Genomic DNA, 17323 nt, shown 5'->3' on the forward strand with positions numbered 1-17323 from the left:
GCCTTGATGAGGAGGAGAAATAACGTTTCTTCTTTCTAGTACCTACAGTGGTAATGTAAGATTGTGGCATGGGGTGTCAATACTTTATTTGCTGGCTTAATACATTAAAATAAAAGACTTATGACAGACCCGGAGTAATATAAATAATTAAACATGAGAGAGTGCATTGTGTTTTGGGATGTGTAGGAAGGAACCTGCAGATGCTGGTTTACACCGAAGGTAGACTCAAAATGCTGGAGTAACTCAGCGGGACAGGCAGCATCTCTGGATAGAAGGAATGGGTGACGTTTCAGGTTGAGACCCTTCTTCAAGTCGAGCAGATCTGAGCTTCAGTCTGAAGAAGGGTCTCGACCTGAAATGTCACCCATTCCTCCCATCCAGAGATGTTGCCTGTCCCTCTGAGTTACTCCAGCGTTTTGTGTATTGAGATTGCAGATTGTTGGTAGTTTTGGAATGCAAGGCAATTCCGAGTGAACAAGTGTGCATGCAATCTCATTACTTTGAGCTTCTCTTCCTCAAAATTATTGAGTTGGAATGTGAGATGGAGATACCTGAAAAAAACAGTGGCGCCTGGCCCAGTTACTAATTTTAAATCAGAGATGTATTTCACAAAATGCTGGAGTAACTCAGCAGGTCAGGCAGCATCTCAGGAGAGAAGGAATGGGTGACGTTTCGGGTCGAGACCCTTGATCAGTCTGAAGAAGGGTCTCGACCCGAAACGTCACCCATTCCTTCTCTCCTGAGATGCTGCCTGACCTGCTGAGTTACTCCAGCATTTTGTGAAATAAAAACCTTCGAATTTGTACCAGCATCTGCAGTTATTTTCTTAAATCAGAGATGGATAGCTTTATGTCAATCAATGTATTAAAGGTTATAGCAGAATGGTGCGTATACACAATCAGGTAACACATTAGCCACATTCTCATTGAAAGGCAGAACAGGCTTAGAAGGCTAAATAGCTGACTCCAATGTGTCTGTGTTCTGTGGATTATACGTTATCAATAGTGAAGTGCTCTCTTACTGGGGAAATCATCACATGTCAATCCACTATCCATGGCCATCACTTTGCAAGTTGTTCATTAGTAAGATCAAACTTTTGTTTCTGCGTTTCCAAGTCATGTCCTGATTTTACCTCAGCTTCTGGTTAACTCTCCAGTGCAAAGGTAGCTTCAGAAGATCAATTCAACTTGTTAGCCTGCTGTCGACTCTGTGCTGTCAAACTCCGCGTCTTAAGTCTCTATTTTGTAGCTGGTGAAATTATCAAATGAATTGTAATAGGTGCTTATTAATGCACATCTTAAGTCTTTATGCTGAATGGCTTTCATGAAACTAAAGTCTAGATGGCTTTCATGAAACATAATGCAGACAGGTCCCCATGAGAGGGGACAGAGCTAGAGAAATATTAGGAGCATTTTATTTTTTTCCTTAACAACTTCAGTTGCATCTAATGAGGGTATAGTTGGGCTGCTTTCAGGAATGATTATCAGTGCAGTGTTGACAACATAAGTAATTCATTGCACTCAACCTTTCTTTATCAGCGGTTCAAAACCCATATCTCTGTTATCTAAAACAAAGGCTCCAGGTGCATGGAGCACAGCCACTTCCAAATGACACACTGGCTTGACTTCAACGATATAACAGTGTCCGTTCATTGTCGCCAAATCAAGTTTCCAGGACTCGAGACCTCACAGTAATTTGGGAATCCTACCACCACACAACACTTTACAATTCAGGAAGAAGACAGTTCAACAATACCTGCTCTAAGCCTATTGGGGATGTGTGATAAATGTACTTTCTGTTCGTGATACCCGCATCTGAAATGTGATTTTTCATTAAGTACAGTGCCAACACTTTAACACTGAACCTGTGGTGGATTACATAGAAACATAGAAACGTAGAAACATAGAAAACAGGTGCAGGAGGAGGCCATTTGGCCCTTCGAGCCAGCACCACCATTCATTGTGATCATTGCTGATCATCTACAATCAGTAACCGGTGCCTGCCTTCTCCCCATATCCCTTGATTCCACAAGCCCCTTGAGCTCTATCTAACTCTCTTTTAAATTCATCCAATTTGGCCTCCACTGCCTTCTGTGGCAGAGAATTCCACAAATTCACAACTCTCTGGGTGAAAACGTTTCTTTTCACCTCAGTTATAAATGGCCTCCCCTTTATTCTTAGACTGTGTCCCCTGGTTCTGGACTCCCCCAACATTGGCAACATTTTTCCTGCATCTAGCTTGTCTAGTCCTTTTATAATTTTATACAGTTCCTCCATCCCAGGGATTAACCTCGTGAACCTACGCTGTACTGCCCAAATAGCAAGGACGTCCTTCCTCAAATTAGACCAAAACTGCACACAATACTCCAGATGTGGTCTCACCAGGGCCCTATACAACTGCAGAACGACTTCTTTGCTCCTGTGCTCAAATCCTCTCGTTATGAAGGCCAACATGCCATTAGCTTTCTTCACTGCCTGCTGTACCTGCATGCTTACTTTCAGTGACTGGTGTACAAGGACACCAAGGTCTCGTTGCACTTCCCCTTTACCTAATCTGACACCATTGAGAAAATAATCTGCCTCCTTATTTTTGCCGCCAAAGTGGATAAACTCACATTGCTCTTGGCTGAGGTCATGGATGGGGTCGAGCAGTCTGCGGTATTTCACTGGAGCTTTGAATTTTCATTCGTACTCGTGTTGCATGTCAGCAAGCATTCAGCTGTGGACCCATTATGATCAAAAACAATTCTTGGATGCAACTTTTGCCCGCGCGCTTTTCATGAGCAGCAAATCAGCGGTAGGAATCCCTGACCAAAAGCGGAGCAGGGGGGATCTTATAGAAACGTATAGTTCATTGGCTATATTTAAGAGGGAGTTAGATGTGGCCCTTGTGGCTAAAGGGATCAGGGGGTATGGAGAGAAGGCAGGTACAGGATACTGAGTTGGATGATCAGCCATGATCATATTGAATGGCGGTGCAGGCTCGAAGGGCCGAATGGCCTACTCCAGCACCTATTTTCTATGTTTCTATGTCTATGTCTATGTTTCTAATAAAGTCATTCAGCCCATCAAGTCTACTCCACCACTCAATGGCTGATCTATCTCTCTCTCTCAACCCCATTCTCCTGCCTTCATCCCATAACCCCTGACACCCGCACTAATCAAAAATCTGTCAATCTCTGACTTAAAACTATCCATTGACGGCCTCCACAGCCTTCTGTGGCAATGCATTCTACAGATTCACCACCCTCTGACTAAAGAAATTCCTTCTCATCTCCTTTCGAAAGGTTACAACTTTTTATTCTGAGGCTGTGGCCTCTGGTCCTAGACTCTCCCACTAGTGGAAACATCCTCTCCACATCCAATCCATTCAGGCCTTCCACATTCGATACGTTACAATGAAGTCCCCCCTCATACTTTTGAACTCCAGCGAGTACAGGCCCAGTGACTTCAAACGCTCATTATATGTTAAGCCACTCATTCCTGGGATTATTCTCGTAAAATTCTCGTTACTTTTATTTCACAAATTAGCTACCCATTATTTACGTCTGTACTGTCATCAAGTTAATGTATCTGGAGTGTCATCATGTTAATATGTTATGCCTTTAAACAATCAATGCCTCTTTGAACAATATACCCTTCAGCTACTTGCATGGCTCTTCCACAAGACCTCAGACCTTCAGTGCCCAGTAGCAGCAGGAGCTTAGATAGAAAACCTTCCCCACAAGGCCTTTGAGTTGGACAAATCATGCTTCAGTGTGTCCCTCAGCATATACTCCTGCAACCTGAAATCTCCCTGTGACTTCCAGCTAAGCAATCAATGGAATAGGACACGAATTTCGGGGCTCCTGCAATAATCTAAAAAAAAACCGTCTCTAGGCACACTTTTTTGGGGGGTTTTGGTGTAAGTTTTACCCAATACTTAAACTTCGATTTCTTGCTGATCAAGTTTGCTCTGGGTTCTCCATCGTTTGGGGATGGGTCGATGTAAGTGCTATGAGGGGAGGTGGTGGGGTTGTTTTGTATCCAGGAATATTGCACTGGAAGACCAACAGGTTTTGGGCTGACCAAAAAGCTTCTTTCATCGAGATGATGATCTTTGTCTTGGTGCTCATCCCTGGAAAGAGCTTGTAGATCAGAGAGGCCTCTGTTAGGCAACTGCCCAGGATAAACCTCAACAAGAAGACATGCATCATTTCCAGACCTTCTTTGCAAATCTGCATCTACAACGAGCTGGACCCAATATAGAAAACCTATTGTTTTCAAGATGTTTTGAGGAATTGGTCATAAAAGCATGGAAAAAGGGACCTTTGTTCCACTGCCTTCCTGTTGACTACCAAGCCCTTATTTGAACAGTTTATCCTTGAACATTCCCATCAACTGCCCACCGCAACCCACCTTCAGAATTTACCATACACTCACCACACACTAGGCAATTAAACCAGCATCGCAAGCACCTCTAGATAGGGGAGGAAACGTGGACATGCAAGACCAAGGAAGTACACAGTGAGACAGAGAGAGAGAGAGAGAGAGAGAGAGAGAGAGAGAGAGAGAGAGAGAGAGAGAGAGAGAGAGAGAGAGAGAGAGAGAGAGAGAGAGAGAGAGAGAGAGAGAGAGAGAGAGAGAGAGAGAGAGAGAGAGAGAGAGAGAGAGATTGTGAGAGGGATCGAGAGAGAGAGAGAGAGAGAGAGAGAGAGAGAGAGAGAGAGAGAGAGAGAGAGAGAGAGAGAGAGAGAGAGAGAGAGAGAGAGAGAGAGAGAGAGAGAGAGGAAGAAACAGAAAATAAAAGGAGGAAGAAACAGAGACAGGAGGTGTTAGAAGAAACTTGCTGCTGAAGCAATTGATGATTGGGATTCATGCCATAAACGTAAAAGACTGGCCTTTCAGAAGTGCAATGAAGAAATCCATGTTGAGGATGGCAAAAATTTGGGACTATCCTCAAGAGACAATTTTTGTTTGGTTTATTGTTAATATTAAATCTGTGATTGACATGCTTCTGGAAAGCAAAGCAATTAAGGTAAAATGGGAAAAGGTAACGATGTAGGGTTGGTTTATCAACTATGACGTTGCTGAGTGGTGGAAAAGGATTGAAGATTCTCTTTTTATGTTACTATTTTCCAAAGTAAACAAAATAAGTCTTGTGTGTAAAAAAATAAGAGTTTGATGAAGTGTCAGTCAGAAAGTGACTGGTCTAGGACTGGGCCCATTGGTATTTTAAGATAGGGAATTGTAACAACACAAATAGGACCATTCAGCCATTGACTCTACATCCATTCATGGGGGAGCTGTGCATCATCCCTCTTCTGTCATTTTCGATAATCCTGCAGGTGTAGGACTGTGAAGAAAAATATATTTGCAAAAGAGACACATAGAAACATAGAAAATAGGTGCAGGAGTAGGCCATCCGGCCCTTCGAGCCTGCACCGCCATTCAATATGATCATGGCTGATCATCCAACTCAGTATCCTGTACCTGCCTTCTCTCCATATCCCCTGATCCCTTTAGCCACAAGGGCCACATCTAACTCCCTCTTAAATATAGCCAATGAACTGGCCTCAACTACCTTCTGTGGCAGAGAATTCCACAGATTCACCATTCTCTGTGTGAAAAAAAACTTTCTCATCTCGGTCCTAAAAGACTTCCCCCTTTTCCTTAAACTGTGACCCCTTGTTCTGGACTTCCCCAACATCGGGAACAATCTTCCTGCATCTAGCCTGTCCAACCCCTTAAGAATTTTGTAAGTTTCTATAAGATCCCCCCTCAATCTTCTAAATTCCAGCGAGTAAAAGTCGAGTCTATCCAGTCTTTCTTCATATGAAAGTCCTGCCATCCCAGGACACTTAGCAGTTTAAGCACCAGTCAGATAGACACAAAATGCTGGAGTAACTCAGCGGACAGGCAGCATCTCTGGAGCCTGAAGAAGGGTCTTGACTCGAAACGTCACCCATCCCTTCTCTCCAGAGACGCTGCCTGTCCCGCTGAGTTACTCCAGCATTTTGTGTCTATCTTCGGTTTAAATCAGCATCTGCACATGGAGGTTAGCTAAGTTGGCTCTTTTAGGTTTAAAACTTAATTGACACATATCCTATCATTTCCCATCCCGTCTGCGTTAGCCTGGTCAACTCTTTGGAACACCCATCTGCCATGAACAGTATTTGTCTCTGAAAATAGCATTTTCCATCTGAGTCCCCTTCATGTCCTTCAACATCACTGAGCTTTGGAGTCATTCATTTCTGTTCTGTTAACACAAATTGCTTTCTCAACACAAACTTCTCCTTCTCTCATTATTTGTTTGAAACCACTAAGTGCAACAATGAGACAGAACTGCAAGGAAGGGGCTGCTCATTTAAAACCCAGGTATTTCTTCTCTCAGTGGGTAGTGAAGCTCTGGAATCCTCTGCTCCTGAGGGAGGTAGAGGCCAGATCTTGGAGTGTATTTAAAGTGGAGATTGAAAAAAATGTGAAAGATCGAGGCATTGAGGGTGAAAGGGATCTAGTACTGAAGAAGAGTTAAGGCCAGTTTATATCAGCCATGATCATGTTGAATGATGCAGCAGATTAAAGAAGCCTGGTAACCTACTCCTATAATTGACACAAAATGCTGGAGTAACTCAACAGTTCAGGTAGAATCTCTGGATAGAATGAATGGGTGATGTTTCAGATCGAGACCCTACTTCAGACTGAAGCAGTTTGTGTCCAGCATCTGCAGTTCCTGCCAACACAACCTACTCCTACTTCTTGTGCCTTGTATCTCTGTGTGTTGCCCATTCCACCACAGCCAAATATTCATGCTGTGTGGCCCAAGACACGACTCTTGGCATCTACTGGCGAGATAGCCCATGGTCTTGTTACTTCCAGGGAATCAGTGCGTGAATGTAGAGAGAGGCAGAGAGATTTCACAACACATTGCTGTACCAGCTGGAACTACCAACCTCACACAACTCCTGATTAAGCACATTCTCCAACTCCAGAAGTTTGGGAAATGTAATTCTGGCAATAATCAAAATATTTCAGCACAGTGATGCAAAGCCTGATGATATTTATGCAGTGCTTCTCAGAAGCCTGCTAAATTTAAAGTGTAACTTCCATGGGTGCTATTGTCTTTCACAAAATTGCTACTTGTGTTAAAGATTAATTTTCAACTTCCCAGATGGGATTAGCGGGCATGAAGCCTGTTCAGTGCAGGAAGAGGAGTGGGTGTAACAAGTTGAAGGGTGCAAGCTGGCAGTGGAGAGGGGAATGTCTTTTTTTAATCAGACTCCTCATTTCACACATAGAGTCACTTCACTCTCTACCAAAGACAAAAAAAAACATAAGGAGGTTATTATCTTTGTGATCCATGTGGCCCCTCTGTCAATGCATTTATAAAATCTATATACTAAAACTCTCGTTTGTTTGTTTGATGGTTCCTGAACTACAGCCAAAATGGTACACGATAGCGCAACAATTTTAGTCCCACCTTACTCACCGTCGTCCCTTTGGTGCTAATGGAAGAAGTTTCATTGAAATCGGTGTTATATTCTTAAAGTTATTCACATTTTAAAGTTTAAATCTATCTCCTATGGAGGGATAGGGGAGGGGAGGGGCGGGAAGAGGGGACTGGGGGAAGGGAAGGGCGGGAGGGGGGAGGAGGGGAGAGGGGAGGGGGGGAGGAGAGGGTGCTGCACCAATGCAGGAGAGGTTTGGGCCCAACTTGGTCTAGTTACTATTAAAACACATATCCTATAACACCAGGATAAGCGTTCAACCAAGAAAACCAAGCCCAAAGCCAAAGTAGCATCTAAACTGTGTATACATACTTATGGTAAGCACAATAACTAGCTCCATATGCAACAATAAGCTATCTACATGTTAACAAGCACATAAAAAATGAATCATGTAGATGCAAGTCAGTACCTCCCTTCAGAAAGAAATGAAAAGAATGACATGGAAAGAGGGCTTGACATAATATAATGTTGTTCATGGATGATTCTTTCTCTCTACTACAGAGTAACTTTGTGGCATGCATGACTGCAATACTCAAACAGATGACCAATGAACATTACTCCCGTTACCTGGAATCGTTCAGCACAAACCGAGACTTGGTTGTGAGTAAACTTTCATTTACTGATCAGTGAGCAATGAAGCGTTTATGCATTAATCCAAATGATATTGTTAACTTGATTCTTTCTCTAAGTAAGAAAAGTCACCTTCATTTTAATGTGTTATTTACAAAGCTTTGGTGGTAGAGAAGAAAAATGTAATGCCATTTTGTAATTTCCTATTTTGTATGTCAGTCTGAGGTGAAAGCAGGAAAAGTGGCCTGGATTTGGCATTGACCCACAAATAATTACATTTTAAGACCCTCTGCCAGAAGATGCTGATATTGACCAGTTTAGTTTTGTTTAGTTTAGAAATACAGCGCAGAAACAGGCCCTTTGGCCAACTGAGTCCACACCGACCAGCGATCCCCGCACATTAATTCCACCCCACACATTAGGGATAATTTAACATTTATACATTTTTACCAAGCCAATTAACCTACAAAGCTGTATGTCTTTGGAGTGTGGGAGGAAACCGAAGATCTCAGAGGAAACCCGCACCAGTTACAGGAAGAATGTACAAACTCCATACAGACAGCCCCCATAGTCAGGATCGAACCCGGGTCTCTGACGCTGTAAGCCAGTAGCTAATCTGCTGCGCCACCGTGCCATCTAAAACTAAAATGTGTTCCGTATTTTCTTAAGACATAGAGGAAAACCAATTTACCAGATGATACAAAGCTGGGTGGTATTATGAACTGTGAGGAAGATGCTATGAGGTTGCAGGGTGACTTGGACAGGTTGTGTGAGTGGGCGGATGCATGGCAGATGCAGTTTAATTTGAGGAAGGATATTCTTGCTATTGAGGGCATGCAGCATAGGTTTACTAGGTTAATTCCCGGAATGGCGGGACTGTCATATGTTGAAAGACTGGAGCGACTAGGTTTGTATACACTGGAATTTAGAAGGATGAGAGGGGATCTTATCGAAACTTATAACATTATTAAGGGGTTGGACACGTTAGAGGCAGGAAACATGTTCCCAATGTTGGGGGAGTTCAGAACAAGGGGCCACAGTTTAAGAATAACGCGTAGGACATTTAGAACGGAGATGAGGAAAAACATTTTTAGTCAGAGAGTTGTGAATCTGTGGAATTCTCTGCCTCAGAAGGCAGTGGAGGCCAATTCTCTGAATGCATTCAAGAGAGAGCTAGATAGAGCTCTTAAGGATAGTGGAGTTAGGAGGTATGGGGAGAAGGCAGGAACGGGGTACTGATTGAGAATGATCAGCCATGATCACATTGAATGGCGGTGCTGGCTCGAAGGGCTGAATGCCTACTCCTGTACCCATTGTCTATTGTCTATTGTCTATTAGTGTAGTGAGTCAATGTTGGCTCACAAAGCAATCTGATTCCCCCAATAGTTTTGCCAGTGACCTACACACCCCACATTCCCATCAATATCTCCCAAGATTCTACCATGTACCTGCTCACTAGATGGCAAAATTAAGCTACCAGACAAAAATATTTGGGATATGGGAGAAAACTGGAGCACCTCGGGAAACCTACATTGTCACAGAAGGGAAGGGTGAACTCCATCGATGCAGTGCCAGTGTTTAGGTTTGGCCAGGGTGACTGGAGCTGTGGGGCAGCAGCTCCACCAGCTGCACCACTGTGCACAGTGCCTGCCTGAGAGAGTGGCTACGAAGTCACCATTGTGAGTTCAGACTGCTGCTTGTTGTGCTGCTGCACACCGTGTGCTCTTTGGTGTCGTTTTAAGCAGCAGTCATACATTCTTAATGCAACCAAGGCTCACAAGGTGACTCCTTAGTAAACCCAGTCACGTTATCCAGCCCTAGACTGCCCACGCTAAGACAATACGCTGTGTTTGTACAGGTTGCACGCAACATGAAAGGCTGTGACCGCCCGCACTAATATTTCATTATACGTTAACTTGGAAGATCCTTCCAATGCTCACGCCTCCGTTCATGGCCACTGACAAGTTATAGCAAGTTGCAAAGTCGATGCAAAGTAAAACACCTGGTGAGTTCCAGAACCAGGGGCCACAGTTTAAGAATAAGGGGTAGGCCATTTAGAACAGAGATGAGGAAAATCTTTTTTAGTCAGAGAGTTGTGAATCTGTGGAATTCTCTGCCTCAGAGGGCAGTGGAGGCCAATTCTCTGAATGCATTCAAGAGAGAGCTAGATAGAGCTCTTAAGGATAGCGGAGTCAGGGGGTATGGGGAGAAGGCAGGAACGGGGTACTGATTGAGAATGATCAGCCATGATCACATTGAATGGCGGTGCTGGCTCGAAGGGCCGAATGGCCTCCTCCTGCACCTATTGTATATTGTCTATTGTCTATTGAGTGGTGAGACAACAACAACTTCTTACTCAACATCATCAAGCCGTAGGAACTAACCCTCGACTCCAGAAAGGGGAAGTCGGGACACCACACGCCGACTTCCATTGGTGAATCGGTGGTGGGGAGAGTTAGTAGCTTCAAATTTCTCCAGCACATAGATGTAGATACCATCGGAGTCTCTCGATGGTGTCTACACCCGAATGCTCAGAAAAGTTCAAAATGTCAGTTGGAGGGACCGCACCACCAACGCCCAGCTCTACGGGGGAGATTCCACCTCTGACCGAGAAGATCAGGTGGAGAAGGATGAGGCTCGCTGGTCATTGCCACCGCCACCCAGAAACACCAGCAAACAAGGTTGTGCTGTGGGAACCCACCCATGGAAGATGGAACCCAGGACGACCAAACAAGACGTTGATGGAAGGCGCACATGTAGAGACAAAAGGGGAGCTTGCCCACTGTATGGAGGACAGAGATGTGTGGGGCGTCCGTCACTGTGCCCATCGGAAACCAGCACCACTGCGTCACTAATGTTTTCAATTATTTTAATTTTTTTTTAAATGAACACAGATGTAATCACGCTGAGGGCATGCCAGTGCCTCTACTTTCATGGACGTTTAAGGAGATTCATCATGTTACTGAATACTTCTACAATCTTTCTCAGATGTACTGTAGAAAGTATCTTGACTGGTTATGTCATGGCCCAGTACGCATTTTGAACATGCAGGAACGTAAGCAGATACAGAGAGTGATGGAATGAAGATAGACACAAAAAGCTGGATGCAGGTAGCATCTCTGTAGAGAAGGAATGGGTGACGTTTCAGGTCGAGACCCATCTTCAGACTATGGGATGATGGAATGAGCCTGTTCCATCGTGGGCACAGCCCTTCCCTCCATCGAAAGCATCTACATGAGGAGCTGCCGCAAGAAAGCAGCACCTGTCATCAAGGACCTCCACCATCTAGGTCACACTATCTGCTCACTGCTACCATAGAGACCGAGAAGCCTGAAGACCCACCCCACCAAGTTCATGAACAACCACTTCCCTACAAGTATCAGGATCTTGAACCAACCTCTACAACTCTAATCCCACCTCAACACCAGGACACTACAGACCAGGTCTTGCAATACCACGGACTTTTCTTTTCTGATTGTGTTTTACACTGATGTCATGTTTTTCTCACAGTCTTCATTCTTTTAGAAATGTAATGTGTCATTTATGTATAATGTATGATTTTGTGTGTTTGTCTGAATCGAGTGTGCGTTGCTACTGAAGGCAAGATTTTTATCGCATCTGTACTCACCGATCTTGTACACAGAGGGTGGTGAGTGTATGGAACAAGCTGCCAGAGGAGGTAGTTGAGGCAGGGACTATCCCAACATTTAAGAAACAGTTAGACAGGTACATGGATAGGACAGGTTTGGAGGGATATGGACCAAATGTAGACGTGGGACTAGTGTAGCTATTCACAAAATGCTGGAGTAACTCAGCAGGTCAGGCAGCATCTCAGGAGAGAAGGAATGGGTGACGTTTCGGGTCGAGACCCTTCCTCAGTCTGAAGAAGGGTCTCGACCCGAAACGTCACCCATTCCTTCTCTGCTGAGATGCTGCCTGACCTGCTGAGTTACTCCAACATTTTGTGAATAAATACCTTCGATTTGTACTAGCATCTGCAGTTATTTTCTTGGACTAGTGTAGCTGGTATATTGTTGGCCGATGTGGGCAAGTTGGGCCGAAGGGCCTGTTTCCACACTGTGTCACTCTTTGTGAGAGTAAACTCAACTTAACTTGGCTTGACTTTGCATTAAGTCTGGGATGTCATTTTAGTAGATGGAGTTCAATGCAGACCCACTTTGAACTGCTTGAAGGTAGATCAGCGAGCATCATCAAGGAGAAACTGGAGAAGAGAGTGATTTTTAGAAGTCCCTCAGTAATATCACTGAAGGCAAGTGAATAGATTCAAAAGTTAATTTAACAAAGGTTTCTGCTAACCATTCTCTAAAAGAGATTGAAATGTAAATAAGCGGAAGGTAATTATAATTAATTAAACTGGTGAGACCCCAGCTGGGAGAATTATATTCAAATCTTCATGCACTTCAAGAAGAATATTACATCTCATTGAACTCCATCTCAGTCTAAAAAAGTTACATTTGGAGAGAATTAATGATGTAACTAAGGTGAGACATAGCTGAGGTGTTTAAAGTAATTAAATGATTTTGAAAGGTAGATAAAAATTATTGTCACTGATGGATAACTTGAAGGGTGGCTGTAAAATTAAAAGTAAGCTAAGAAGGGGTGATGTGCAAAATCTGTAATGCTCTCTCTCTCTCTCTCTCTCTCTCTCTCTCTCTCTCTATCTCGCTCTCTCTCTCTCACACTCATTCTCTCTCTCTCTCCCTCTCTCTCTTTTTTTCTTTCTCTTTTCTCTCTCTTTCTCTTTCTCTCTCTCTCTCTCTCAAGGGGCTCAATTAAAATCAACTAGAATGGGTTTTTTTTGTTACCAAGTGTTTAGGCTTATAGAAACATAGAAACATAGAAAATAGGTGCAGGAGTAGGCCATTCGGCCCTTCGAGCCTGCACCGCCATTCAATATGATCATGGCTGATCATCCAACTCAGTATCCCGTACCTGCCTTCTCTCCATACCCCCTGATCCCTTTAGCCACAAGGGCCACATCTAACTCCCTCTTAAATATATAATGGATCTGGTAAGGTTAAAGTGCCCAGCATCCATGATCTAACAGAATAATGAAACAAGCTCAGAAATCTGAATATCCCAGTCCATTTCCTCTGTTTCCCATGAAATTCTGCTCCCTCTGGTGGTTGGTCGGGACAGAGGTGAAAGGTTATTGGAGTATTTGGAATATCCCTCCATGACCTATTCACACCAATTTGAAAGCATGGGTGCTCCAGTTTCCTCCCCGGTCTCAAAGACGAGCAGGTTGGCAGTTTAGGAAGGAACCCTTCAACTTGTTACACCCACTCCTCTTCCTGCACTGAACAGGCTACATGCCCACTAATCCCATCTGGGAAGTTGAAAATTAATCTTTAACACAAGTAGCAATTTTGTGAAAGACAATAGCACCCATGGAAGTTACACTTTAAATTTAGCAGGCTTCTGAGAAACACTGCATAAATATCATCAGACTTTGCATCACTGTGCTGAAATATTTTGATTATTGCCAGAATTACATTTCCCAAACTTCTGGAGTTGGAGAATGTGCTTCATCAGGAGTTGTGTGAGGTTGGTAGTTCCAGCTGGTACAGCACTGTGTTGTGAAATCTCTCCGCCTCTCTCCACATTCACGCACTGATTCCCTGGAAGTAACAAGACCATGGGTTATCTCGCCAGTAGATGCCAAGAGGAGTGTCTTGAGCCACACAGCATGAATATTTGGCAGTGGTAGAATGGAAAACACACAGAGATACAAGACACAAAAAGTAGGAGTAGGTTGTGTTGGCTGGAACTGCAGATGCTGGTTTATATTGAAGATAGGCACAGAATGCTGGAGTAACTCAGCAGAACAGGCAGCATCTCTAGATAGAAGGAATGGGTAACGTTTCCGATCGATACCCTTCTTCAGGTTGGTAGTTTAATTGTCCATGTACGTTATTCCTAGTGAATAGGTGGGTGAGAGAATACAGGGGGATGTTAACAAGAATGTGCGGAGAAGAAAAATGGAATTGGTGTAGCATTAGTGTAAGTGGGTGGCTTATAGTTGCCACAAACTCAGTGGGCCGAAGGGCCTTTTTCTATGCTATACATATCTACGGCGCAGTGACACATTCTATGCCCAGTCGGACGAACAGTTTCTCCCCTCTCAGTCCAATATTCCTTCCTCTCCACAGACTTTTACAATGGATTGCTTGCATTGGTCTCTAAGAAATTAATTTTCAATTCCTGGCGAATCCAGTGCAGACCAGCAAGATGGGCTCCACCTGGAGATGCTTAGTTGCTGCAGCTTCAAGTCTTTGGCCAAATCACCCTGCGATCTTGTTTTATTTTGAAAGAAGCGCACAGCTGTGCTTGGCTGGTATTTGGACGGGAGTTAGCCTGGAGCGGCAGGCTTTCGGAGAAACTGTACCTTTTCATTCTGTGCACATTTCAAAATTCCCGTTCCAATGCTCAGTCTCTTATTTTTATCCACGTTAATAACCAGCTGGTCTTCCTTTTTGTATTGTAAACCAGAATTTCATGATTCAATTGTTGCAGGGAAAACTCTACTTGGCATTGGGGAGGCTTGAAGGTGGAATGGTTCCATTCCATTTCCAAGTACTGAGCTTGTGTATGCACTTGCTTCAGTGCTCACATAATGTTCCAATCACAAATTTCTGGATGACAAGCAGATGGCTGTTAAAGTGGATAAAAATAAGAGACTGTATGTTGGAACAAGAATATTGAGATGTGCAGCGAATTAAAAGGCACAGTTTAAAGCTCCGGGCTAAATAGCAGCCAATCGCCACCGTGCTCAGCTTTCAAAATCAGACGATATCTCGGGGCGATTTAGCTGCAAACCTGAAACCACAACAACTAAGTATCTCCAGGTGGTTTGTCATTCAAAACGGAGAATTGGATTTGAACCAGAAACTTCACTCACGGAGATTTGGTGAGGTTTGAAGTGTACATTGCAGGCATGATCCCAACACAGACCAAAGAGCAGAATTACAGAGGTGAGAGAACAGTGGTTGCCCCCGTCATTAACACCGCATGTGATCTTGTGGGGCCAAGGAGCTCTTCTCAAGCTAACGGCAATGGACTTCAAGGAAAAAGTGGTTGAAATCATATGAAGGAAGATGGTTATGGGTGTTGGAGAGAGTCTGAAGAAGGGTCTCGACCCGAAACATCACCCATTCCTTCCATCCAGAGATGCTGCCTGACCCGCTGAGCCACTCCAGCATTTTGTGTCTATCTATGGGTGATGGAGGTCAGTTCAGCCCCTCACGAAAGGAGTTACCTTGACCACCCTCTAAGACCAAACATTTTCACCTGTTTCATCCATAATGAAACACAGCACGGTGGCGCAGCGGTAGAGTTGCTGCCTTACAGCGAATGCAGAGCCGGAGACCTGGGTTCGATCCCGACTACGGGCGCTGTCTGTACGGAGTTCCTACGTTCTCCCAGTGACCTGCATCCGATATCTTCGGTTTTCTCCCACACTCCAAAGACGTACAGGTCTGTAGTTTAATTGGCTTGGTAACTGTGTAAAAACAAACTGTCCCCAGTGGGTGTAGGATAGTGTTAATGTGCAGGGATCACTGGTCAGCGCAGACCCGGTGGGCCGAAAGGGCCTGTTTCCGCGCTGTATCTCTAAACTAGAAAAAAATGACCTTCCTGCCAGCAAAAGGTCAGAATGAAGGATGAGTGGACAATGTTCAATTACATTTTCAACTCCTTAGTTAATAGAATATTCTTTATCTGCATCCAGCATGACCTGGACAATATTTCGGCTTGGGCTGAAAAAAAGCAAGCAACAATCATGCCACGCAAATGTACATCTCCAACAGCACTGTATACACCGTCCCTTTGACCTTCAGTGGCCTTGCCATCACCCTAACCTGGCTAACATGCTGAGGAGTCAGCATTGATCAGAACATGAATTGGACCAGACACACACAGTAATGGAAGAGGTAGTATAAGAAAGTAACTGCAGATGCTGGTACAAATCGAAGGTATTTATTCACAAAATGCTGGAGTAACTCAGCAGGTCAGGCAGCATCTCAGGAGAGAAGGAATGGGTGACGTTTCGTGTCGAGACCGCTGAAGAAGGGTCTCGACCCGAAACGTCACCCATTCCTTCTCTCCTGAGATGCTGCCTGACCTGCTGAGTTACTCCAGCATTTTGTGAATAAATACCTTCGTAATGGAAGAGGTGGTCTGTAGTCTGTATTCTGTTTTTCGAGGTAGGGTTAGAGTTGTCCAGGTTGGTTCAATAACATGTTATGGCCACAAGAGCAGGTCGGAGCTGGGTGTGTGTTTGCTCGAGCAATTCATCTTCAGGCTACTTAAAATTTAAAGGATGTGAGTGACTGGGGTGGTGGAATATTCCTATTTGCCTGGGAGCGGGTCTGCAACTCCACCAACATGCAAGATGCTCAACATTACACAGGACAACATAGCTTCATAACATCCTTCCTCATGTATTCATTCCCTTCACTAACCATGACAGCCCCCTGCAGTGGGCCCTGACCTCCGCACCAGATGTGCACATTGAAAGGACTTTTGTAGACGTTCATTACCAGAACCGCTTGATGCTTGATGCACTCTTGGCCCTTGGGTTCATCTGCAGAAATTTCTCACCATTGCAGAGACATCCCACAATGAAAAGGTGACTCCTGTTCCACTTTCTCTCCTGCAAACGTAAATCCAGCTGGCCTGTTCCACTTTCCCTCCTAACGTAGCTGTGGAGATTGAGCCTATCAAGCGATACAAGGAACTGTTGATGCTGGTTTACGGGAAAAAAAGACACAAAGTGCTGGAGTGACTCAGTGGGCCAGGCAGCGTCTCTGGAGAACACGGACGGACGTTGTTTTGAGTTGCCACCCTTCTTCTGACTGATTTCAGCGTTGGGAGGGGAAAGTTGAGGAGTGGAGGGGCCCATTCGAAGCCTGGTGAATGATAAACAGATGCAGGTGAGGGCAGCTTTTGATAGATAGATGGTTGGACAAAGGCCAGAAATAAAAAGACAAAAAGTGTGAGATAAAGATACAAGAGGTGAAAATTGTGAAGCCAGATGAAGGAATATAGGTGGAAGGGGGATAGGTGGAGGGGAAGGAGAGAAGGTGGTGTGAGTCCAGGTGGGGCACGGGGAGAGAGGGAGAAGAAAGAAAGAGAAAAAATGGGGCATTGTTCGTTAGTTAACTAAACTGGAGAATACAATGTTCATAACATTAGGTTGTAAGCTACCCAGGCAGAATATCTGGTCCTGTTCCTCAATTTTCAATG

General features: G+C 44.3%; 1 protein-coding gene across 1 annotated transcript in view; it reads left to right on the forward strand.

The window, feature by feature from the left end:
• The window catches only part of LOC144600250 (dedicator of cytokinesis protein 2-like), a 706150-nt gene that overhangs the window by 434381 nt on the left and 254446 nt on the right, over nucleotides 1-17323 (forward strand). The window contains exon 28 of the mRNA XM_078411810.1: nucleotides 7988-8086. Coding sequence (XP_078267936.1) covers nucleotides 7988-8086 — 99 coding nt within the window. The remainder of the gene's footprint in view (nucleotides 1-7987; nucleotides 8087-17323) is intronic.

This window comes from Rhinoraja longicauda, chromosome 14 (assembly GCF_053455715.1).
Source record: "Rhinoraja longicauda isolate Sanriku21f chromosome 14, sRhiLon1.1, whole genome shotgun sequence".
NCBI lineage: Eukaryota > Metazoa > Chordata > Chondrichthyes > Rajiformes > Arhynchobatidae > Rhinoraja > Rhinoraja longicauda.